General features: G+C 32.0%; 1 protein-coding gene across 2 annotated transcripts; it reads left to right on the top strand.

Annotated features, from left to right (window-relative positions):
• The first annotated feature begins 3 nt into the window (after positions 1-3).
• Positions 4-20,016, top strand: LOC144834556 (uncharacterized). 2 transcript variants are annotated; one of them, XM_078689410.1, is made up of 14 exons: positions 4-142; positions 713-809; positions 935-1,078; positions 1,641-1,748; positions 2,183-2,314; positions 6,268-6,362; positions 8,123-8,195; positions 10,967-11,150; positions 11,238-12,883; positions 14,506-14,613; positions 15,075-15,155; positions 15,802-15,859; positions 16,373-16,466; positions 19,033-20,016. In XM_078689410.1, the coding sequence occupies exons 1-14, from the start codon at positions 135-137 to the stop codon at positions 19,205-19,207; spliced, it is 3,003 nt and encodes a 1,000-aa protein (XP_078545536.1). In that variant the 5' UTR covers positions 4-134; the 3' UTR covers positions 19,208-20,016. The 2 variants fall into 2 exon arrangements, with proteins under 2 accessions (XP_078545536.1, XP_078545535.1); XM_078689409.1 differs by having other exon boundaries at positions 10,967-12,883.
• The last annotated feature ends 3,346 nt before the right edge of the window (positions 20,017-23,362 follow it).

The following is a 23,362-nucleotide window of genomic DNA, read 5'->3' on the forward strand; positions in this document are numbered from 1 at the left end:
TCGGTTTTTGATCAATGTTTTTTTGGTAAAGACGAGGCGAAGTTAGATATCAAAATGTTTATAATTTGTGTTAAAACATATTTTTATAAGATAAAATGAATCAGTTACAGATGCAATAGATCCACAACTTTTCAATGGCAAAGTATGTTAAGTTTTGTGATTTTCAATGTCGATTTTGATAATTATTTGTTAGGCCTAGCTAGGCGCGGCGTAATCGACTAGCCTAGTAGGTAGACAAGGCGACCATCATTCCAGCTCTCGGACTCAGTAGACCTTGCCCAGGCCTAGAAAATATTTTTAGACCAAAATAGTTGTTGTTTGTTGGGTTAACCTATTTGAAACGCATTAATATTATTATTTTTTTGTTCAATTAAAGTTGTTAACTTGAATTTTAGTAGGCTTATTTAATTATTAAAATTATATATTTTATTTTATTAAAATATTGTAGGCCTAGATAGGGTCTAGACTAGGATTTAGTATATTATATTAGGCCTAGATAGGCCTAAAATGCACATTTCCAATTCAATAGAATAGTAGGCCTAGGTATATACTAGAAAAAAAAAACAACTCAGTAGATTGCAAATTTGGAAGTAAAAACAACTCAATATTCTCTCCATTCCACTGTAGCATGGAGTATCTTTACTCCATGACTGTAGTATGCACATATTTTTTTTTACGTCACTAATAATATTTTAATATTTTCACATTCAAGTATTGGTGAAAATACCTTTTTTGTGTATGATACGTCAATCAACAAGAAGGAGGAGGATGATCCGCAAGATGCAATTGTCTATTTTCGTCCTGATAATGTACGTATAAACAACGTAACTCCAGTGGTTTCAAATTTCTATTATTGTTATAAGATATAAAGTGATGTCTGTTATTAAGTCACAAATGTCAATGTATTAATGATGACCCCTCATTATGACCACAGGTATCTATTGACCAGCAGTGTATGCTTAGTGGTCAGTTGGTCGGTGCAATCTCCTTCATTGGGTCAATCTCAAAGTCTCGACCATCAGTTATCACAATGAAGAATGTCAAGTTTGCTATTGCTTATGAAGGAGTTTATATTATTGTAAGTGTTGTATCTTAAAAAATTGTTTGTATTTTCCCAAAAAAATTATTTTCCAGTCACAAAATATTTTTTTAAACTTTCACAAAAAAAATACCTGAAAAAAGATCGGTAGCCCCATTGTTTGGATGGAATTCAATAGCATTTTGGTTCAATTTAACTGAAATCACTACTTTTTTTGCAAAAGAGAATTACTTTCTTTATTGAAACTACTAAATTATCTATTCAAAGTTTGATTTTATTCATCTATATTTTTCATGTTTTTGGGAACATTTTTTTGGAATACTCAAAATTGAATTCTATATGAATTACCTTCTTTCAATTTGTCCTAAACAACTTGTTACTGTCAATTACAGAAAAGAAAACATAACGAAAAAATACCATTTAAAATACACTCTAATAAACTTAATTACTAAATCATACTTTCAGTAGCATATAAAGCTCAAATTTTATATCACATCACACTTTTCGTCAAACTAGTTTGATAGTGTAGACAGATCTTTATTCAAAAATGATTTAGTTACCTTACAAAATCATGGTTTATGAATTAATTGATTTGATGTAGGCTTTAGCTGGCAGTTTAAAATTACGAAACAAGACTTTGAAAACCAGGCTTGCTGCCCTCTATAGGCTGTTTGTTTTATTCCATGGCTCCATCACCAAGATTCAGCAGGTATAATTATATACATATTTACGATATCCAATCAAATTTGAACAACACCATGAAAGCCCCAGTGGTCAAATGGTTAGGACATCTGCATATCAAGCAGAAGGTCCGGGTTCGAATCTCGGTTGGGACGACTTTTTCTCATTCTTACAGATTTATAATATAATGTATACGGCACCTAGATCTTCGAATTAATGGATGGACTTATACCTGAGTGCCTCATTTTGCATTAAAATTTGTCAAAAGTCGGGAGTGGGCTTATACCCGAGTATGGACTTATACCCACGTCAGTACGGTATATATATATACTTATATACAAACTATTTTTTGTGTGCGTATTACTTGACTGTATTTTTCCCTACTGTATATAATATGTGATATGAAGTAAAACCAATAAATATGAATTGTTCTATAATAAGTAAAAATGTTGTTTGTTACAGGAGTCACTGAACAGAGATTTCTTTCTATGTGCAATGAAAGATATATGGTCATGTTATTTATCTTTCATTCATCGCCATGGTAACTCGGTCTTATCATTGTTTGAATCCATTCCAACTTTAAATATTCCAAAGGTAATATGTTTTATAATTTTAAATTGAATGTCAACCATACCAGACCTCCCAAATTTGAAAAATGAAATATTGAGAGGTTTTATGAAGCTATAGAGAAAGATAGGCCTACATCATCAACTCATTATTTCACGTAACAACACATAAATTGAATATAAACATCTTACAGACCGTTATTGGTATGTTTTCTATTTTCTTATCTCTGTCTAGAGTAGTAGAAAACAAGATGTTTTTTGTTTGTTTATCCAAAATATTGATATGTACACAATTTTAAAATCAAACTTGCCCTCTTTTTCGTATTTAATATTATTATTGCCATAGAAACCAAAATAAGAAATTGCTCATGTAGTGGTTTAAAAAAAATTTAGTTGTAGATAGGAATTATTCTGCTGAATCTAGTACAACTATTAATAGATAAATATTTTTATCATGTTATTACTGTTTGAAGGTCCATCAGCGGATAACAGAAAGTTCCGCCTACTTCACACCAATCGGCCCACTTCCCTGTAAATATCTATAATTCACAAGATAAAACATTATCTATTTTAAAATCAGGTATCCACCACTAAGGTCAGGCACACAATTATAATAATAACTAGAATTTAATTCGTCACTTTGACGAATTATAGGTGATCATTTTTATCATTTTACTGAAATTAATTTTTTTTAAACATGCACGTACGTTAACATACGATCGGAAAATGTTGATGTATGCCATCCTATTATATGCTTATAGTGCTGAGTTGTGCCTATATGCCATATACAATATGTACAGTATATACTGTATATCTATATACAGTGTAGCATAGGTGAAATTACGGGACACACATGTTCTAATTTTTTGGCATGATGACGTTATCAAACTAAACTTTAAGATGACAATTTCGAAAGATAATTAATTGAGCAAAAAAATATAAGATTTGGAAAAAAATTTGGCACGTAGAAGCGCTGTGCGCGCTCTTTGAATTGTGTATAACTTTGACGAAAAATATGAAAAAACTACTTTTTCACTTCAACTGGCCATATGTTAACGTCACAACATCCGATAGGCTTAATTTTTATATGAATTAATATCTGCATTTCATCAGCTTTCATAATAAATTATAATCATCAAGGTAACCTTCAATTCTGAAGAGCTGTAAGATATTCAAATTTACTGCGAAGGTGAAATTACACGGCCTACGTTATTCAAGTTTTTACGCGTGATGACGTCATTAAAATGAAGATAGTGTCAACTCATGATAAAGATAATTAATTAAGCAAGCACATACTGAAAGTTGTGCGAAATTCGAGCACACATAACCAAGATGCGCTCTGTTGAATGTGATAATCTACACAAAAAGATAACAAATCCTAATTTTTAAATTCAAGTGGCCATTTGATGACGTCAAAACATTTTGTACGTAAAATGTGTACATGAATTCATATCTACAACTCAATGGCTTCCAGAATAAGTTAAAAAAATCGGGGGTCATCTTGCATTCTGAAGAATTATTTTCATTTTAAAAAAGACCTATTTTTCACCATTTTCAGAACTTTTGTAAAATTAATGTGCGCATTTTGTCATTTTTAACGTGCTCGTATAGCGTTATTTTAAGTCGGAACTGACTCAAATTTGGTGAATGTACTAAGGATGGTGAGTAGAATGAGATTTGTAAAAAAATTCATATTTTTTATGCTTTTTAAGTATCGCGCGCGCAAAAACGCATTTTTGCGCAGTAATTTTTTGAAACACGCAAATGGCCTAATTCATGCTCTAAATTGATCAAAACTTAATTTTGAGCGTTTTAAATTTTTAACGCGCGATATCACGCGCATAAACCTACGTGCGCGTGCGTTTTTATTTGCTAATATTTTTACCCTTGATCTGAAGTTTACGTGTAGTGAATTTCATTAATATGTGATAATGAATTATGGAGATATGATTGATAATGTGATTTCGCAAAATGGCGTATAAATGTCGTCACGGATGAGTGATCACGCTGGAAAGCTTATTAGGATTAAGTTATATTATTTGAAAGATATTCTGAAATTTTTGTAATCATTGACATTAAACTTTTTGAGATAATTGTTACACAAAATAGTGTACAGAAACAATAAAAAGACTAGACATGTAACTCGTCACTTTGACGAGTTTGGTTTTCCGCCGCGCAAGTGGTGCAACATTAACATTAAGGGGATAGGTTGAGGACAAAAGGAAGTGTTCACGTTGGCATTATGACCTGAACTGAAGAATATGATGTGTTGTTATTGCTGAATTTTATTATTTAAATTCATATATAGTATACACAGTATAATCTGTATCCATATCACATACAGTGTAGAATAGGTGAAATTACGGGACCCGATATTTATTGCAATTTTTAACATGTTGACGGTTTTAAAATGAAACGCGAAGGTAGCATTTCCGAAAGGAAATTATCTCAGCAACAACGTATTAGCGTGTAGAAGAAATTTGAATACGTGAAATATTGATGCGCGCTCTTTTAAATGTAATGAATTATGACGCAAAAGATGAAAATACGACCTTTTTTATTTAACTGGCCATATGATGACGTCACAACATCCGATTGGCAACATTTTTACATAGTTTCGTATCTACAATCCAATAGCTTCCAGAAAAAGTTTTAATCGTGATTATCACATTTTATTCTTACGAGCTATAACAGATTAAAATTTACTGTAAAGATGAAATTAATGCCACACGTGATTTAAATTTTTATGCATGATGACGTCAAAAAAATTAAAATATTTTTAACTCCTGCGAAAGATAGTTGATTGACCTAGACAATATCAAAATCGGGGTGAAAATGGAAAACGGATAAGTGGAGATGCGCTCTATTCAATGTGGTAAGCTATGACGAAAGATACAAAAATCCTAAATTTTATATTCGCGTGGCCATACGATGACGTCACAATGTCCGGTTAGCCATATTAATACCTGATACGATATCTACAACTCATCTACTTCCAGAATATGCCATCCACAAAAAGTTGACCGTCTAGTTTAGAAATTACGACTGTTTAAAAAAAGGCATATTTTAAACGAATTTTTTAACCTTTTCATAAAAAACGCGCGCAAATTGTCCAATTCGACGTGCTCGTATGACGTATCTTTAAGTCGAAATTGTTTAAAATTTGGTAAAATTACTAGAAAAGGCTGGAAAAACATAAATCACGCGAAAAAAATACGTTTTCAATGCTACGTGCGCACCGCACACGTAAAAATGTGCGCACGCGTGGGAATTTTTGACATGCTTAAAACGACATGAAACGCGTAGAAAGTTGATTATAAATTAATTTTGCGCATTTTGAAATTTTAAATGCGCGTGCGCGCGTAACTTTGTGTAAAACACGCAATTTTTTTCCCACAGAAAGTTAGCGCATAATATAAATTAAACTTTTGCAAAGTTTCAAGTTGAAATGTTATTTGGTTGTCGAGCTATGTTAAATACGAGAAAATCGTTAAATCGCGCGTACGTCACGTTGCGCAATTGTAAGCATCATGAAAAGCTTCGCTTGACGACGTTACATAAATGTCAAAATGTCAACATAGTTAAAAAAATGTTATGTTTGCAAGTTTTAGAGAAAAGCGTTACACAAAAATCATACAGAAAGAAAGAAGATGAAAAAAAAGATGATGATGATGATGATGATTTCGTACAATCACAAGAGGTTTTCCTGCAACTTCGTTGCGGAAAACCAAAAAAAAAAAAAAAGAAAAAAAATAATAATAAAGATTTTATACAATAACAATAGGTGATCATTTTATTCTAAATGATCACCTAATAAATACTTTATTTTAACACAGAAAAGCTTGTATCACCAAAAAGGTGTTCTTCTACAAGCCTGTGATCAACTTAAAATAATTACAAACATTTAATGCTTTTCTTTAAAATGAGGTATCCATTTTATAAGATTGACCCTTAACCTTTCATTTTACTGTTGAATTGTAGAGTATGGGAAGTATATTCTTAAGGTCATGTCATATACTTCAAAACTGTCGTCGTCATCATGGTGTCCTGTCTGGATGTATTCTCTATAAAAATAGGTAATTCTTAATGAATATTCTTCGAATTGTCTTTCCAAAAAACGTGTAGTATTATACAAATAATGAATGTTTATTAGAAGTAGAAAGAAAGTAGAAATAATGGCATGAGGTGAATGATAAAAGGTTATATTTCAACGAGACGAAGTCGAGTTGATATATAACCTTTCATCATTCACCAAATGCCATTATTTGTACCATTACACGAATATAAAATATTCATGTACACGAAAAAAAAGTACTATTATACGATCGTTTAATAGTTCGTACTATTGCACACCATGTGACCCACAAACATCCAATCAAATGACAGCAATTTATTTAGGTGTTATATAAACAGTAATAGTGTGTGTATGGGTTGAATTGACTGTTATATTTCATAAGGCAGAACCATGTTAAATAGTACTGATATGCTTTCAACAAATGGAATATTATCCCCATTTAACTCCCATCTGTACTATCTCAAATTTTTTTTTTATTATACCTGTACAATTTTTTTCTTAGATTAAGCTTCTTTTTTGTCATCATGGTATTCTGAAATAAAAAGATGAATGAATTTAACAAATTCAAAATAATGGGACCTTTTAGACTTGATTAAATTTCTGTTTTTGGAATATGGATGGTTTCCATTTTATTTTGTTCGTAAGTTGTCTCAGTTAAAACTGAGCCATATATCATATCTCTATTAAATAATACATACACATTGCTGTATTGATAACCAACAAGATGGTACAATGCTTAATTTTAAATATTGTGTTGTATCTAGGTCAGTGACCTATCTAAAAAATTAGTTTAGCACCTTGTTGATTACTTCTACATCTTATTACTGTTCTATAACAAGATAATAATTCGGAAATTAATTAATACTGATTTAAAAATTGAAAACAACAATAGATTACTAATGTCTTGTATATAAATATGCAACATAACACTTGGATAAATAAACTAAACAAAGAAACATAATTATAAATAGTCTAAAATGTCTAACTTTGTTTAAACAAACGCTTTAAATTTCAAGTTTGGGACATAACAGAGATTACATTGAGTGAGTGGTCGAGCGGTTAAGATAATGAAACCTTTATCCATAGCCTTATGCTCACTCGCTCCATGGTTCTAGTGGTAGAACGAGTATTCTTGAATAAGGACTAAAAATCGTAGCTCCAGTGTACACATCTGACTCATGTGCACTTTACATCTTTCGAGATGAGTAGAGGGGTTTTTTTTTTTACCATATTTAATGAGGGTGATCCATCCAGCAATTGCTGATCATTAGGGACCCTCAGAGGTTCACAAGACAAACATATACACAAGATGCTCTACATAAACAAAGTCTTATTACAAGTCTTTGGGAGTGGAGTAATTTGGTCCTTAGAAAAAATCCTGACATGTGACGGGACTCAAACCCAGGACCCTTGGAGTGGTAGCCAAGCATCATAACCACCAAGCCACAACTCCACCCCGGTGTACTAGTACACACAGCCACTGACTCATAACTAGGCCTTCTGGGAGACAAGTTTTTGATTAAAGAGGTCACCCACTATAAATGATAAATAAATACATTCCGAGTATTACTCGGGGTGCTCGCTAATGCCAATCGTGTGTTGAGAACGTTCATCAACCAACGGCCCTCATTGGTCAGTGAAAAAATCTATACATTTTCATACTCCATAGTATTCATATAAAAAGTTTAGTCCCAACTCGTTTGACTGGATTGGCGAAGATGATTTACAAAAAGTGAAAAAATATCAATGTTTTTATTTCAGAATTTTGTGTAATGAATTCCCAACTCAATTGGTGTCCAGTTTATTGATTAAAGCAGTAAAAAAATATGGCCATGTAAGTATTAAAATTATGGTACCACTCAATTCAATATAACTTGGATTTAATTCCTTTGTCTGTGTATAATATTAATAATGAATGATTCCACCGAACTTACGAGTTAAAATAACTATAGTGAAGCATTTAATGAATTGGCAAACTGTCTTAAAATGTGACATGTTTCGAGAAACTATTCTCATCATCAGAACAGAAAACAACGCGTGGAGTACTTATATACCAATAGATAGTAATAGTCCTATTGGTATATAAGTACTCTAGCCGTTTTTTCTGTTCTGATGATGAGAATAGTTTCTCGAAACATGTCACATTTTAAGACCTATTCATTAAATGCCTCACAATATTAATTATGCAATAAAAGATGAAAGCACATTAAGAAATATATATATATATATTCAAAGTTTAAAATAAAAGATTGCAGATAGCTTGGTTTTCACGTGGATGCAATGGTGCTAATTTGACCAATCCTGCCGAAATGCATCATCTAAAATATCTCATGTCATTGGTCAACTTACTACATTGAGCCTATATTGTTTCTTTGGGCCCTGGAAAACTACCTTATGTATGCAGTATTTAATTTGTAATATGTCAGTTTATCTAGGGTGAATTATTATTATTATTATTATAACTTTAAACACAATAGCTTGTTTCAACATTATTTGGTGTTGTTTTACAAGGCCATGTTGACATTATAAAATAAGTTATTCAATCATCACATTTCTTATTTTGTTTATTTTAATGTCACTATTCTGACAGCTAATATACCTATGTAACTTACTTCAGGAAGATTGAATTTCAAAATTCTATATGCATTATAACAAACTTATTTCACAAATTTTAGCTCCATCACATTCTGTTAAAGGCCATGTTACTATTGTTACTCATGCCGTGGTCTTTCTGTAATATTACATCGGGTAAACCTTATTTCAAAATATATTGAAAATGTGATATTTAAATCAACTGCATTTCTGCTAAATTTCTGCTCTCAAAAAAACATTTCAATTAGTGGGTGGTTGTTGATGGTGGTTGTTGATGATATTTACTTATAAAATGTTATGTGTGCAGCAGGCAGTCAGATGTTATAGTAGTACACTCAAGGTCAATAGCATGTCAAGTGTAGTTAAAACCTTCCCAATACAATTCCGATCATTTTCATTCATTTTCCCCGACACCTTTCCAGTACAAAACTTAGGTTATGTTGATATCCCACTCTCAATAACTGCCAACACGCATAATTTATGATTGCGATCACAGATGTTAGCTATGGCAAAAACGCAAACTACATCTAAACCGGAGTGCATCAGGGTAAAAAAATTAATAAATTTCTTGGTTGCAGAAGCAAGAAAAATTTGTAGTAACCAGTTTAAATGGCATTGGCAAATAACGGTTATCGCTGTGCAACTTTTAGCTAACAGTTGTGGTATCTTGACCGTTTTACCGTCTGATTGCATTGCATTTTGGGTAATAATAGAGTTTTTTGTCAAAAACCGGAAACCACTACATTAAATGGTTATTTGGGAGCACAAATTTAGCAGATAATGCTGTCAGTCTAAAAATAATATTTTTTAAATAAACAGTTATTTTTTATTCTTTATTATTCTTCATGCAAGGCAAAAGGCACCAGTTACAGGTTGATAATAAAATATACATTTAAAAACACAAAGATAACATTTATTTTATAATAAAATCGTTTAAAATACATTTAAATTGAAAAAATATCTAAGTATACAGAAAACACCATTTTTACAGAAAATTTAACATAAAGAAGGTGTTTACAACAGAAACTGGCCCTGTGTCCCAACGTGAAAAAATAAAAATAACCACAGCAGCATCATTTTTCAGCAATTTGCTTTTCATGGATTGTATATCATTTGATCTGACTATATTGTGTATCACTGGCAAATGTCATAGCATTATTGCTAAATTTAAAATTACTTAGGTGTGCATTTTATTTACAAGTAAGTACGAGATTAAATACTTAGATCGGATTGTCCTATCCAAATACTCCAGGAATCAAATAGTTAATGTCAATAACCAATTTTCAACTTCATTAAGCCTAATATAAATAATATTTTTATACTTATCGTTTTTACAAATGTCAATATACTCAGTTGTCACAGATCCTTGTCAATGACATAAACACTTGGTAGGATTAAAAAACAGAAAGAAAGAAAGCCACAGAATAACAAAAAAAAAGTCAATCATGCAGTCGATCTTGCATTTTAATCAATATTTTATATTATAGGCGGGTAGAGTGGTTTGGTGGGCGTGTTTATCACAGAGGTCTGAACTCCACTAAACAAATTGCAAACATTTTCCCTTCCCCATACTGTAGGTTATAAACTTATACTTGGAAAGAATTTGTTAAAAAACGTGTGCGTAATTCTGCTTCACAAACTAAATGTGTATGGAGAAAGAAAAATGTTGTTGAACGATCAAACGTACAAACTCTCTCTTTTATAATATAGATCTATTCTTTTAGGTGTGCTCTCACAGGATGCTAACATTAATAACCTTTGAAACGAAAATACAAAAAATAACTTAAATAATATTATTGAACTTTCACTTTGGGACGTTAGACAAAAGGGATGGTAGACAAAAGGAAAAAGTCATTTATAAAAAATATTAATCTGCGCATCTGTTCCATTATCGTGACTATATTTGGTTGATTTAATGTTTGATAGACTGTTTATGACATAGTTTTTCACAATTTTCAATAATAAAAAATGAAAATAAATGGAATGCTTCATCTAAAAATATTTTAATTTCAGATGTCTTTCCTAGCAGCTGATACTGATTTTCCACTACCAAGAGGGATTTCAATTATACCAATTTATCTAAGACCTGATGAATTTGAGACCATTAGTTTAAAGAAGTTAGAGGTTCCATTGACTAGTCAACAACCAGCTTCAACTAGTCAACAGTCACCCTCAACTAGTCAGCAGTCACCCTCAACTAGTCAACTACAGTCAGATTCAATTAGTCAACAGTCAGTTTCAACTAGTCAACGATCACCCTCAACTAGTCAACAGTTACCTTCACCTAGTCAACAGTTAACTTCAACTAGTCAACAGTTACCTTCAACTAGTCAACAATCATCCTCAACTAGTCAACAGTTAACATCAACTAATCAACAGTTAACATCAACTAGTCAACAGTTACCTTCGGCTATTCAGCAGTTAACTTTAACTAGTCAACAGTCAGATTCAACTAGTCAACAGTCAGATTCAACTAGTAAACAGTCACCCTCAACTAGTCAACAGTTACCTTCAACTAGTCAACAGTTATCTTCACCTAGTCAACAGTTATCTTCACCTAGTCAACAGTCACTCTCAACTAGTCAACACTTACCTTCACCTAGTCAACAGTTACCTTCACCTAGTCAAACTCCAACTAGTCAACAGTCAGATTCAACTGGTCAACAGTCAGATTCAACTAGTCAACACTTGGATTCACCTAGTCAACACTTGGATTCACCTAGTCAACAGTCAGATTCAACTAGTAAACAGTCACCCTCAACTAGTCAACAGTTACCTTCAACTAGTCAACAGTTATCTTCTTCTAGTCAACAGTTATCTTCACCTAGTCAACAGTCACCCTCAACTAGTCAACAGTTACCTTCAACTTGTCAACAGTCACCCTCAACTAGTCAACAGTCACCCTCAACTAGTCAACACTTGGATTCAACTAGTCAACACTTGGATTCAACTAGTCAACAGTTGGATTCACTTGGTCAGCAATTGGATTCAACTAGTCAACAGCCAGATTCATTTAGTCAACAGTCAGGTGAACACCCACCATGTTTGTCTGAATTGTCTGTATCAAGCAATATTTCAACCGATAAAATTCCAACTTCTGTAAAAGATTCAGAATGTATTCATCCATTTACAAACGACCAAAATACAATTCAAAATGAAAATGTACAGTTTGATAAAGTTGGTATTCAACACAGAACTCTGTCAAACATTGAGACTAATAAATCCGAGGGAAAAGTAGAATCAATCAACTCAAATCATTCAGATGACTGTTGCAAATATTCCACAGAATGTGTTACTGCCATGGGCAATAACGGCGGTACCTTAGACTTGATAACGTCAGAACAAGAAACAATTGAGAAAGATGTATCATGCATTCAAAATGGTTTTAATCATGAAAATTTTGTGAGAACAGAAAAAGTAAATTATATAGAAAAGAAAGAGAAGAAAGGATGTTCATCAATCACATTGAAAAAGAGAAGTTCTTCAGTTGCATCAGACCAAGATTTGGACACTAATTGTAAAGTTACAACTGACATTCCAAATCTTCAAACATTGAAAATAGCTAACCAAGAATTAAAAACTTTACCAACGTCAAATAGGGATCAAGAATTCGTATCATCGAATAAGACACCTCTTCTACAATCTAAAGATCATGATTTCACTTCGTCTTCTGAAAGAAATAAATATGTGGCTTTAGACGCTTCAGAAAATTTAGCAAGCAAAGATAAAAACTGTGTTGATTTAGATCAATCAGATGGACAGGGTTTCAAGCCTTCAGCAAAATATAATTCAGTAGTAAAGCATAGTTCAGGAATGGAGAAAGAGCAAAAGTGCATATCAGGTGAAAGAGAATCAGATTCTGAAGCTGATGCAGATTCATTTGAACCATGTTATGAACAAAGAGAATCATCAATGGTATCAAATACTCAGGTAAGTTCTGCTTGACACTGCTCAAGGAAAACCCCTATTTTCTCCTGAAATGAATGAGTGAAAATAATGTATTTCAACACTACAGCCATACCTATTAGGTGATAGGATTTGAACCAATACCTCAGATTGGTATTAAGCTTGCCAACTAACAGTTCTACATTTTAGTTACATTTTATCCAATCACGTGTTATAAATAGATTGTGAATAAACATCTTTAGGGTTTCCTTGTTTTCGTTTTATTTTTAATTGTAACAGTAAGCATACCTGATTCGGGATGCAAACACATGCCTATAGTAAACACCATTTTTAGAAGCATTAACACAAGAAAATTTAAAATTAAAAAGTGGTTACCAAGAAAGATAACATACAGGAACATTAAAGTAAAATAGCGAATCAAATTATAAATTTATAAAAAAAGATTTTTTTGTTGGAAATCAACAGTGGTGTTATGTTTCTTGTCTACTTATCCCAAGGTGTTGAGTTCAAGTCTTGTCTGATCTGATTTTCTTATAATGACATTTGTTATAGTATAGAAATAGTATCACAGTTCAAAAGGTGACTCTTCATGGAGAGTGGTGGTTGCAATAGGCCATTTGATATGTTATTTACTTCCACTATGCACTATTACGCCTGTGTTACAGCACAGTGTGTGGAGTGTATCAAGACAAGAACGCATTCAATACGATCCTAGTATTATTATTATTTTTATTTTTATCAACACTTAATATGGGTTCTACGTGTTCTAGTAGAAGGCTCCTGGTTATCAGCTGGCCTGTGGGTTCAGCTGGAAGGGTTACCCTCTCAAAACATATCATTTAAACATTTTTTTAAAGTTTATACTTATATAAATAACAGAACTACAGAAGCCATTTTGCCTAGTTTCTCCCTTTTGTTAGAATCGCGTCGCTTCTACGTAGGTGACAGTCTAGTAAGTCTATGTATGAGTTGAAACCATTTGCTGATGTCATCAAATCTGTTTTACGTAAATATTGAAGCCATAAATCTGACCATGATCCATTGTTTGAAGCCAGCTATATTCAAATTAAATTCTGTTGTTTGCTTTTATGAAACCATAACCTAAAAAATGACAATTGATATGATATGGTAGATTATACAGGGAACGGCAAGATTGATTAAAAAAATGATTTACATAATTTCATTTTTACATAGAAAGATGATTTGCTCAACATAATTTGTACCAAAGATTTTGATACTAAGGTGGGACTTAAACCTTTTAACATTAAAAACATTTTTTGGTATTCCTTTTACATGGCTAGGGTAGTGGTTTGTGTTTCGAAAGATAACATGGGACCAAGGGTGTGAGTGGGCGGGGGTGGGTAGCTTCTTAAATAAAAAAAACATTAAAATACTTATAATTGATTGCTAGTAGTTGTAATTTATATGTAAATATATTATAGTATAATAATTCTGTACTGATGATACCTGTCTAATACTGTAAAGCAGCATAATTGTTGTTTTACCAATATTTATTTGACGCACATCACGCATGAACCCTCTTTGTGGCGGACGCCCCCCTCAGTCAGGTACGTTCTGCTGCCACCACTGCGCTGGAATACAATTTTTGTACATGATTAGAATGTGAACTTTTTTTGTTTTTAAAGCGTGAATTAAAAAAATGTAGTTTATATGTGCAAGCTCATTCTGAAATGGTTGTACTCATTATTATGGACTACAAACTGCGAGATGATGCCCATGTCATTAATAAATTGGTAAGTTCTAAATTTCCCTCATTATAAGGCCTTTATTGCATCATGTTTGCTTTGATGAAGTTAGAATTTAGGTAAACATATTCATTTAATGGAAACAAATTAAACACAGTATAAAAAGGAAATACAAATAATGGGTAGAATGCAACTTGATTAAGTGAAATATTTTCAATATATTTAAATCGAGTTAATATTACTTTATATGACAAAAAAAATGTGATATGCCCATATATGGACATGATGATGTCATATCACAACCATATTATTTGGGCATATCACACTTTTTTTTGTCAAATTAGTTTGATAGTGTAGACAGAGCTTATATTATTATAACAGTTAAAATTATTATATTTATATAACATAGTTAAAATATAATTATCAAAATTCCCTCTCATTATTTGGAGTAAGTTTTATACTATAATTTGATCCATTTCAATAAATTGATCAATTAATATCATTTGTAGTGGAAGATGGTACTCCCAGTTCTTGGTGAGTTGGAAGCAGAATTAAATGAAGTACCGGTACCTGATACACCACTTACAATGGTAAGATATCATCAATATTGGCAGTTAGTCTTTTTGGTTTGTGACTGTGCACAGACTTTCAAATGTCTCTCCATGCTCTAGTTTCAACTGTTTAAAGATATATTGCCCCTCTGAAAACCATTTTTTTTTAATATACCATTTTAATGTTACATAACCGTTTTTACTTTGACCAAAAATGGGATCAGAACAAAAATTATTTACCTGCAAAAATTGTAATTTAAAGCAAAAAATAGTCAAATTTGCTGCCAGTCAATGGGTCTTTGGTTGAATTTAATCGTTAGTTTTGTCATTTGATAAGTGAAAACATTATATATTTGGGATTTTGTTTCTACGGAAGTGATTAAAACTTTGTTAAAACTAAAAAATAACCTATTCAAAGTCTGACTTGTGTAAAATCTTCATTTTTCATGTCTTTGGGGGACAATACATCTTTAATCTTATTTCTAGATCTTTGGTCTATTTGTTGGTTAATTTTCTAGTATAGGAGATTAGAACATACAGCTGGAAAATCTTTTACAGCTGGAAAATCTATTTGTAATGTCAGTAATTAATTTTTCCAAATAATTCAATAAAATCATGCATAGATATAATATGTTCATATGAAGTGGAGCGCAGTCAATGAATTTATTTTTTGTTTTCTCATTAGGATGAGACTAAGAATTATAGATTTCTTAAAGTTAATCAACAGGATCAAAAACTTGAAAGTAAGATTTATTAGTGGAGCTGTAGCTTGGTGGTTAACATGCTTGCCTTCCAGCCCCAAGGTCCAGGGTTCAATCCTGACCTAATTCTAACTAGATAGAACTTGATATCAAAAATATTTTGGGAAGGAGATGAATTTTTTCAATTTTAGTTCCAACTAGTTCAACTCCACTCCCAAGCCTCAAATGCGATAAAGTATAAAATAGTTTATCCATCCTGTAATTGGCGGATTACTTGCTGCTGGATGCGTATGAAATAAAATATTCATCTTTATTTTTAATGTTTCGGGGGACAATACATTTTAACATCAATTTGTTTTCTTAAATTAAATATTGTTGATTATTCAATAAATGGTCCAATGGTAAACAATAAAAATAATAATATAAAAATGAAAATATTATTAATAGATGATCTTGCAAGAAGAATAAACAATAAGAAATATTAAGTAAACACACTTCAATAAATAGATAGTATTGCAGAAAAATATTTTGTAATATAGTATTATAATGTTGCAGGTTTAAATTACAAAGTAACGAACCAAGCATCTTCAGTTCAACTCATCAATCATGTATTTACAGAAAATCCTAGTATTACGGACTTGACACTAAGGTTAGTTATTTAGTTTTTTAATTTATGTATATCTCGAAATAAGCAAAAATCTAAATAAAAACGATAAAGTAAAACAGCTAGAAATAATGGCAAACCCTAGTGTTTTTTCCAGTATTTTTTTTGTGCATTTACCATACAGCAGAGCCATATATATTCGAGTCTCGGTTGGGGCGACTTTTTCTCATTCTCACAGATTTCCTCATCTTTATCGTTTCAAATTAATTAATTAAATTTCAGTATATCACCGAGCGGTTTAGAATTAATGTTCTTTGCCTGATGTGTTTATATATATATATACTGCCATACAGTACAGCAAATAAATGACTCATGATGCGGTACTTAAAGCTATTTTCTTTCTATTACAATCACATTTCCACTTCTGATTATAAACTCTTAATTTTAGAATTTTTAATAGGTTAAATATTTAAATATCTATCAACCACCTTGATAAATTCTTTTGTCTATTGTACGTGTTAAACAAACTAATATACGGTAATAGCTCTCTAACATTGTAATTCATTTCTGGTGATCTACGTTTAGAATTCTAATGATAAAATGATGGTTTAAAATTATTCATTGATAATTTGCATATAATTTGTTATAGTACAAAAGGATTCCTAAAAATAATAGATATAAATGCAGTAATTCGTCTTCTGTGTAATAAGCTTTTTGTGTAAAACATGTGTTTTTAACATTGATTAAAATAAACCTTTTGTACTATGAAAATTATCATTACTAGCGTCATTGTGTTGGATATACCCACTTGCATTAAGATTCCTGACACATGAGTTTTATACTATATATAAAGCTCTGTCTACACTAAATATGGTAGTGATATGCCCAAATATGGTAGTGATATGCCCAAATACAGTATGGTAGTAATATGAAATCATCATGTCCATATATGGACACATCACATTTTTTTTCACATAAAGTTTGATAGTGTAGACAGATCGAGCTTTAAACCATGTGTTTCTGTTGCTGACCCTCTACCAAGTAGATAATGTATACATCATACACACTGTATGTTGAAAACATTTGTGAAAACATTTTCAAATAAATTGTGGCAAATTAACTACCGGTACCATATATTAACATTAGAGGTTTTATTTAAATAATCTTAAGCTCTGTCCACAAAAAAAAAGGTGTGATGTGGCCAAATATGGTAGTAATATGACATCATCGTGTCCATATTATGGGCACATCACATTTTTTGTCACATAAAGTTTGATAGTGTAGACAGAGCTTTATACAGTGTTAAAAAAGGTTTGCATTTGCAGGCCCGTAGCCAGGGGGGGGTTTTTATGGTTCGGGCGAACCCCCCCTTTACAGCGAACCCCCCTTAACCGACTGCGAACCCCCATCCCCGACATGCTCAATACCTCACCCTCATCTCCGAAAATCCTCCAAATACGTGCCCCACAGTACAAAAAGTTGTTCGTAAAATTGAAAAAATCGTAAACTCGTTCGGAATAACTCATACAGTACCTTTTTCCCTGTATGAGCGTACTTCGAGCGATACGTGTCTGTAAATTTCTAAGAGTTGCAAATGAATTGCCGATTTTAACCTGAAAAATAAATGTTTGGTCCCTGCATGTAACATGATATTGACGCGTCTCACAGCGAGCTGGGGCACGAACGATTCGTACAAAGGACACCGCCAGACAACTGCGTACCAATTGTTTAGATCACTGGCAGTCAGGCAGCATGCATAAAGTATATAGCCTTCCGACATACATCAGTATTTATGTGTGGCTATGAAGTATAATGTATCATAGAGGATTATAGTGAATATTAATATTTTACACTATAATATCTATGGTATCATGTACTGTAGTTCACATTACGGCATCCGATTATTTTTTCTAGACCACCAGCCGACGTACTCAAATGTATCAATATCACCTATTTACATTGGCATATTTAATTTCCTCAACAAATTGCTGTAAATAAATATTATAGATAGAGCTATAATAAGAATTGCATTTGCCTTCACCCAGTGTGCTTTTTTCGGGGCTTCTTCTAGACGTACGTTCGCATTGAACTTGAACGCAAAACAAAATACCGAGTAAATGATCAAACAATCGGCGGTTCCGCACAGAGCACGCGCATCTAACATACGGCAACAAATGTTATCGTCCTTTAAATAGTCCACGAGTTCAAGTACGATCGTTTTGCTCATTGGTAGCATGCTGCATGAGAGTGTCTTTTCCGGCCATCTAGGGGTGTCATTTAACAAAATTCGCTTCGCCCCAGGCCCCACCCCAGGGGGGGGGGGATGAATACATAGTGTCCGAACCCCCCCTTGACAGATCCTGGCTACGGCCCTGATTTGTATATGTCCAAATGTTTGTAAGGGTAAATTGTTGAAAACCTTATATTTATTAAAAACTAGCTTTTATGGACTGTATTTTTTTTTTTTTTTATAATTTTATAATGTCTACTGATCTTGGTCAATAAGTGGCATTAATTACTAAATGTTTTTCTTTTGGCATTTGAATTTATTTAATTTATTCTGAATATACATTTGTTAAATTGCTATATTTTTTTGTTTTACCTTTCACAGATCATCTGAATCGGTTATTTATGGTCACAAAATAGGCACCTTACAAACATACATTGAACCGATATCTATGATATGGCCAATTAAGGGAATACCATCACCGAAAGATAAAGATTTTTGCCTTGAGCAAAAAACAAGGAAAAGACTTCACTGTGAACCTAATATCAATGTTGTTTAAAAGAAAATAGAGATTGAAACGCATTTACTAGTACACAATAACTCAGAAACATTATTATCAATCAGTTCTTTTATTTATATGGCGCCAGTCCAACCTCGTTGCCCAAGGCGATGTTTAATTGTGGGTAGAAAACTAAGTGTACCTTAATGGGTAATTCAAAGAGTTAAAGTTCAGTTTGTTTTTTTAATTTAACAATCTGCAACCCAGACATCATTTTAAGTGAAGACCAATGTTTGATAGGTTTCCTTAGGCTTTTGGGGCTACAGAAATTGGAAAAACTTGTATAGCACTGGTATCCATAAAATAATGTTCAAAGGCGCTTGACAAAGTTAAACAGGAAATTCTTCTGTGTACAAGAAGACAGTGGGCAGGGGGAGGATTCGAGATATACAGTATCTGTACTACGTATCTAGTAAGAAATTTACGCAATCATTTTTATGTAACACAGGGTGTTGAGGGCGAATCTTGATTGGTGGTACGGTGTGGCTGACTATATAGATATATATATATAGATCCAAAGGCAAATTGCTGGAAAAATGACAATGCTGTGGGTATCAGTGGCTGGATCTCAATGGATACAAAAAAAGCGAAAAGCTAAATCAAAACGATAAAGTAAAACAGCCAGAAAAAGCCATACTTTTTTATGTATATACATATAGATATATCTTATTTAGTAAAAAATACTAGTTACCCTGTATTTAAATTATGCTAAATTATTTTAATCAAAGTATAGTGAATTTTTGTATTGACTGTTTAGTCATTCTTTTATAAATTACTTTTTAAGCCTTTTTAAAGAAAATAAATATGAAATTAACAGTAGTCCATATTGTATGTGATTTTATTGTTTTAGACATCATAATTAGTGAAAAGAGATCAAAAGCATCACACTATTTGTAGTAGAATTCATTGATTTATGAGCCACAATTTACCAATAATTTTGATAACATTTTTACTGTATTTTATCACTTTATCACTCGATATTAATTATGTTGTATTTTTTCATATCTCTAACGTGTATTTATTTGAATATTAATCTATACATGTTACCATATTTCACGCCTCCCCTGAATAAACGCCTCCCTTTGAATAAATGCCCCCCACATAAAATACTTTGTAATAACAAATGATCCTAAAAAAGTATGTTTTGTTTTAAATAGATTAGATTAAATAGATTAAATACCAAATTAATTATTCACTTATTTGTTTATTTTTAAAAAAATGTTTACAAAATAATCATTACTTATTTTAGAGATTAAAATGTATGGTTAGCTCCAATAAAAACACAATATAGTGAAAACAATTTTGCTTTTAAAAAGCAAACAATCTCTTAAAGAAGTCAAATAGTTTCAATCAAGTACCGGTGTTTGTTTTTCATAATTCTATCATGATCTCGTCACAGCATAGACAATAACAACGAATTGCAACAGAATTAACTACTGGAGAGCGATGATGCGGAAAATAACTGGAGGTTTAGGATTTGTGGTTTCTCGTTTGACGTTTTGTGGATTATTTCCGTTAAATCGATGATTGTTGGGATTTGATTTTGAAGTTTTAGCTGTCGGATTTTAAGTCATGACTATAGAATCGCCAAACAGGAGTTACGCACAAAGTTGATGTACACATCACAAAACAAAAAGTCATTATATAAGAATATATATTTTTTTTAAATGTAAATAAAACAAATGTATAATATTTTATTGCTGATGTCGTAGACAAGAGGCCTACATCAAATTTGTCAGGGAAAATAAACATTTAGGCCTAATTAATAGATTTATTATTTTTTAAAAACTGCATATCATACTTTTGGAAGATTATTCCATTTCTTGTTAGGTAAATACATTAACATTTAGTTGAAACATGATGAATTACAAGAATCCATTGTGGTTAATTGGATCAACACTAATCTATAAATGAAAAGTTAAAATGTTATATAATTTTTTTTCACAATGACGTATATCGGTCGTTGGCCAATGATGTAATGGATTGGCTAATTGATGTGGAAGATACCACATTGAATAACCATAACACTTCATCTCTCAAAGAGAAGCACTGTGTGATGAGTTGTGAAGTTGTTTTCTGTATACAGAAGTTAATAACGAATACTTACTAACAAATACCTATATGTTGGTTGAGCATAAGTCTAAGGTAAGAAGTTCTTTTATTTGAGATGGTTATATAGCATTTAAGAAGAATTTTAAAATATTGTTTTGCTTAGCCCATGCTAAGTGAAAGGAGAGATAAGATTGTGATTTCTTCCCAGGTAAAATACAAATTTCGAAGGGGAGACATGCATGATACCAAGAACCATTGGGATTCCAAGGGATTGAATTGAACCATTGGGTAATAATCAGGCCCGTAGCCAGAATGCATCAGAGGGGGTTTTCTTGACACCAATTGTTTTGTGTGGCTCTCAGAGCAATTTTGGTTGTTTTAATCAGCTTACAGAGACATTTTTTACCTACTAAAATCTGAGTTATGCAGAGAAATTATATAGTACACTACAGTATTCTATAATTGATAATTAATTGCACGATTTTGGAAGTGGTTCGCTGGTAAAAGGGGGGTTCGCGCAAAAGGCGGGGTTAGCCCGAACCCCCAAAAACTCCACTGGCTACCGGCCTGATAATGTTCAGCGCATAGAGGTTTCGCAACATTAGGCGCTATATAAATCCAGGATATTATTATTATTATGATCATTCATTTTTGGTTGAACCGTTTACACATTTTTGGTTGAACCATGATCATTCATTTTTGGTTGAACTTTCAATATTTTTTTATTGAACCGTGTTCATTAATTTTTTATTGAACATTCATTAATTTTTTATTGAACTGTGTTCATTAATTTTTGGTTGAACCGTGCTCATTAATTTTTTATTGAACTGTGCTCATTAATTTTTCGTTGAACATTCATTAATTCTTTATTGAACCGTGCTCATTAATTCTTTATTGAACCGTGCTCATTAATTCTTTATTGAACCGTGCTCATTAATTCTTTATTGAACCGTGCTCATTAATTCTTTATTGAACCGTGCTCATTAATTCTTTATTGAACCGTGCTCATTAATTCTTTATTGAACCGTGCTCATTAATTCTTTATTGAACCGTGCTCATTAATTCTTTATTGAACCGTGCTCATTAATTCTTTATTGAACCGTGCTCATTAATTCTTTATTGAACCGTGCTCATTAATTCTTTATTGAACTGTGTTCATTAATATTTTATTGAACCGTGCTCATTAATTCTTTATTGAACCGTGCTCATTAATTCTTTATTGAACCGTGCTCATTAATTCTTTATTGAACCGTGCTCATTAATTCTTTATTGAACCGTGCTCATTAATTCTTTATTGAACCGTGCTCATTAATTCTTTATTGAACCGTGCTCATTAATTCTTTATTGAACCGTGCTCATTAATTCTTTATTGAACTGTGTTCATTAATATTTTATTGAACCGTGCTCATTAATTCTTTATTGAACTGTGTTCATTAATATTTTATTGAACCGTGCTCATTAATTCTTTATTGAACTGTGTTCATTAATATTTTATTGAACCGTGCTCATTAATTCTTTATTGAACCGTGCTCATTAATTCTTTATTGAACCGTGCTCATTAATTCTTTATTGAACCGTGCTCATTAATTCTTTATTGAACCGTGCTCATTAATTCTTTATTGAACCGTGCTCATTAATTCTTTATTGAACTGTGCTCATTAATTCTTTATTGAACCGTGCTCATTAATTCTTTATTGAACCGTGCTCATTAATATTTTATTGAACCGTGCTCATTAATTCTTTATTGAACTGTGCTCATTAATTCTTTATTGAACCGTGCTCATTAATATTTTATTGAACCGTGCTCATTAATTCTTTATTGAACCGTGCTCATTAATTCTTTATTGAACCGTGCTCATTAATTCTTTATTGAACTGTGCTCATTAATTCTTTATTGAACCGTGCTCATTAATTCTTTATTGAACCGTGCTCATTAATTCTTTATTGAACCGTGCTCATTAATTCTTTATTGAACTGTGCTCATTAATTCTTTATTGAACCGTGCTCATTAATTCTTTATTGAACCGTGCTCATTAATTCTTTATTGAACCGTGCTCATTAATTCTTTATTGAACCGTGTTCATTAATTCTTTATTGAACTGT

This window comes from Antedon bifida, chromosome 2 (assembly GCF_963402885.1).
Source record: "Antedon bifida chromosome 2, ecAntBifi1.1, whole genome shotgun sequence".
In the NCBI taxonomy this organism is placed as follows: domain Eukaryota; kingdom Metazoa; phylum Echinodermata; class Crinoidea; order Comatulida; family Antedonidae; genus Antedon; species Antedon bifida.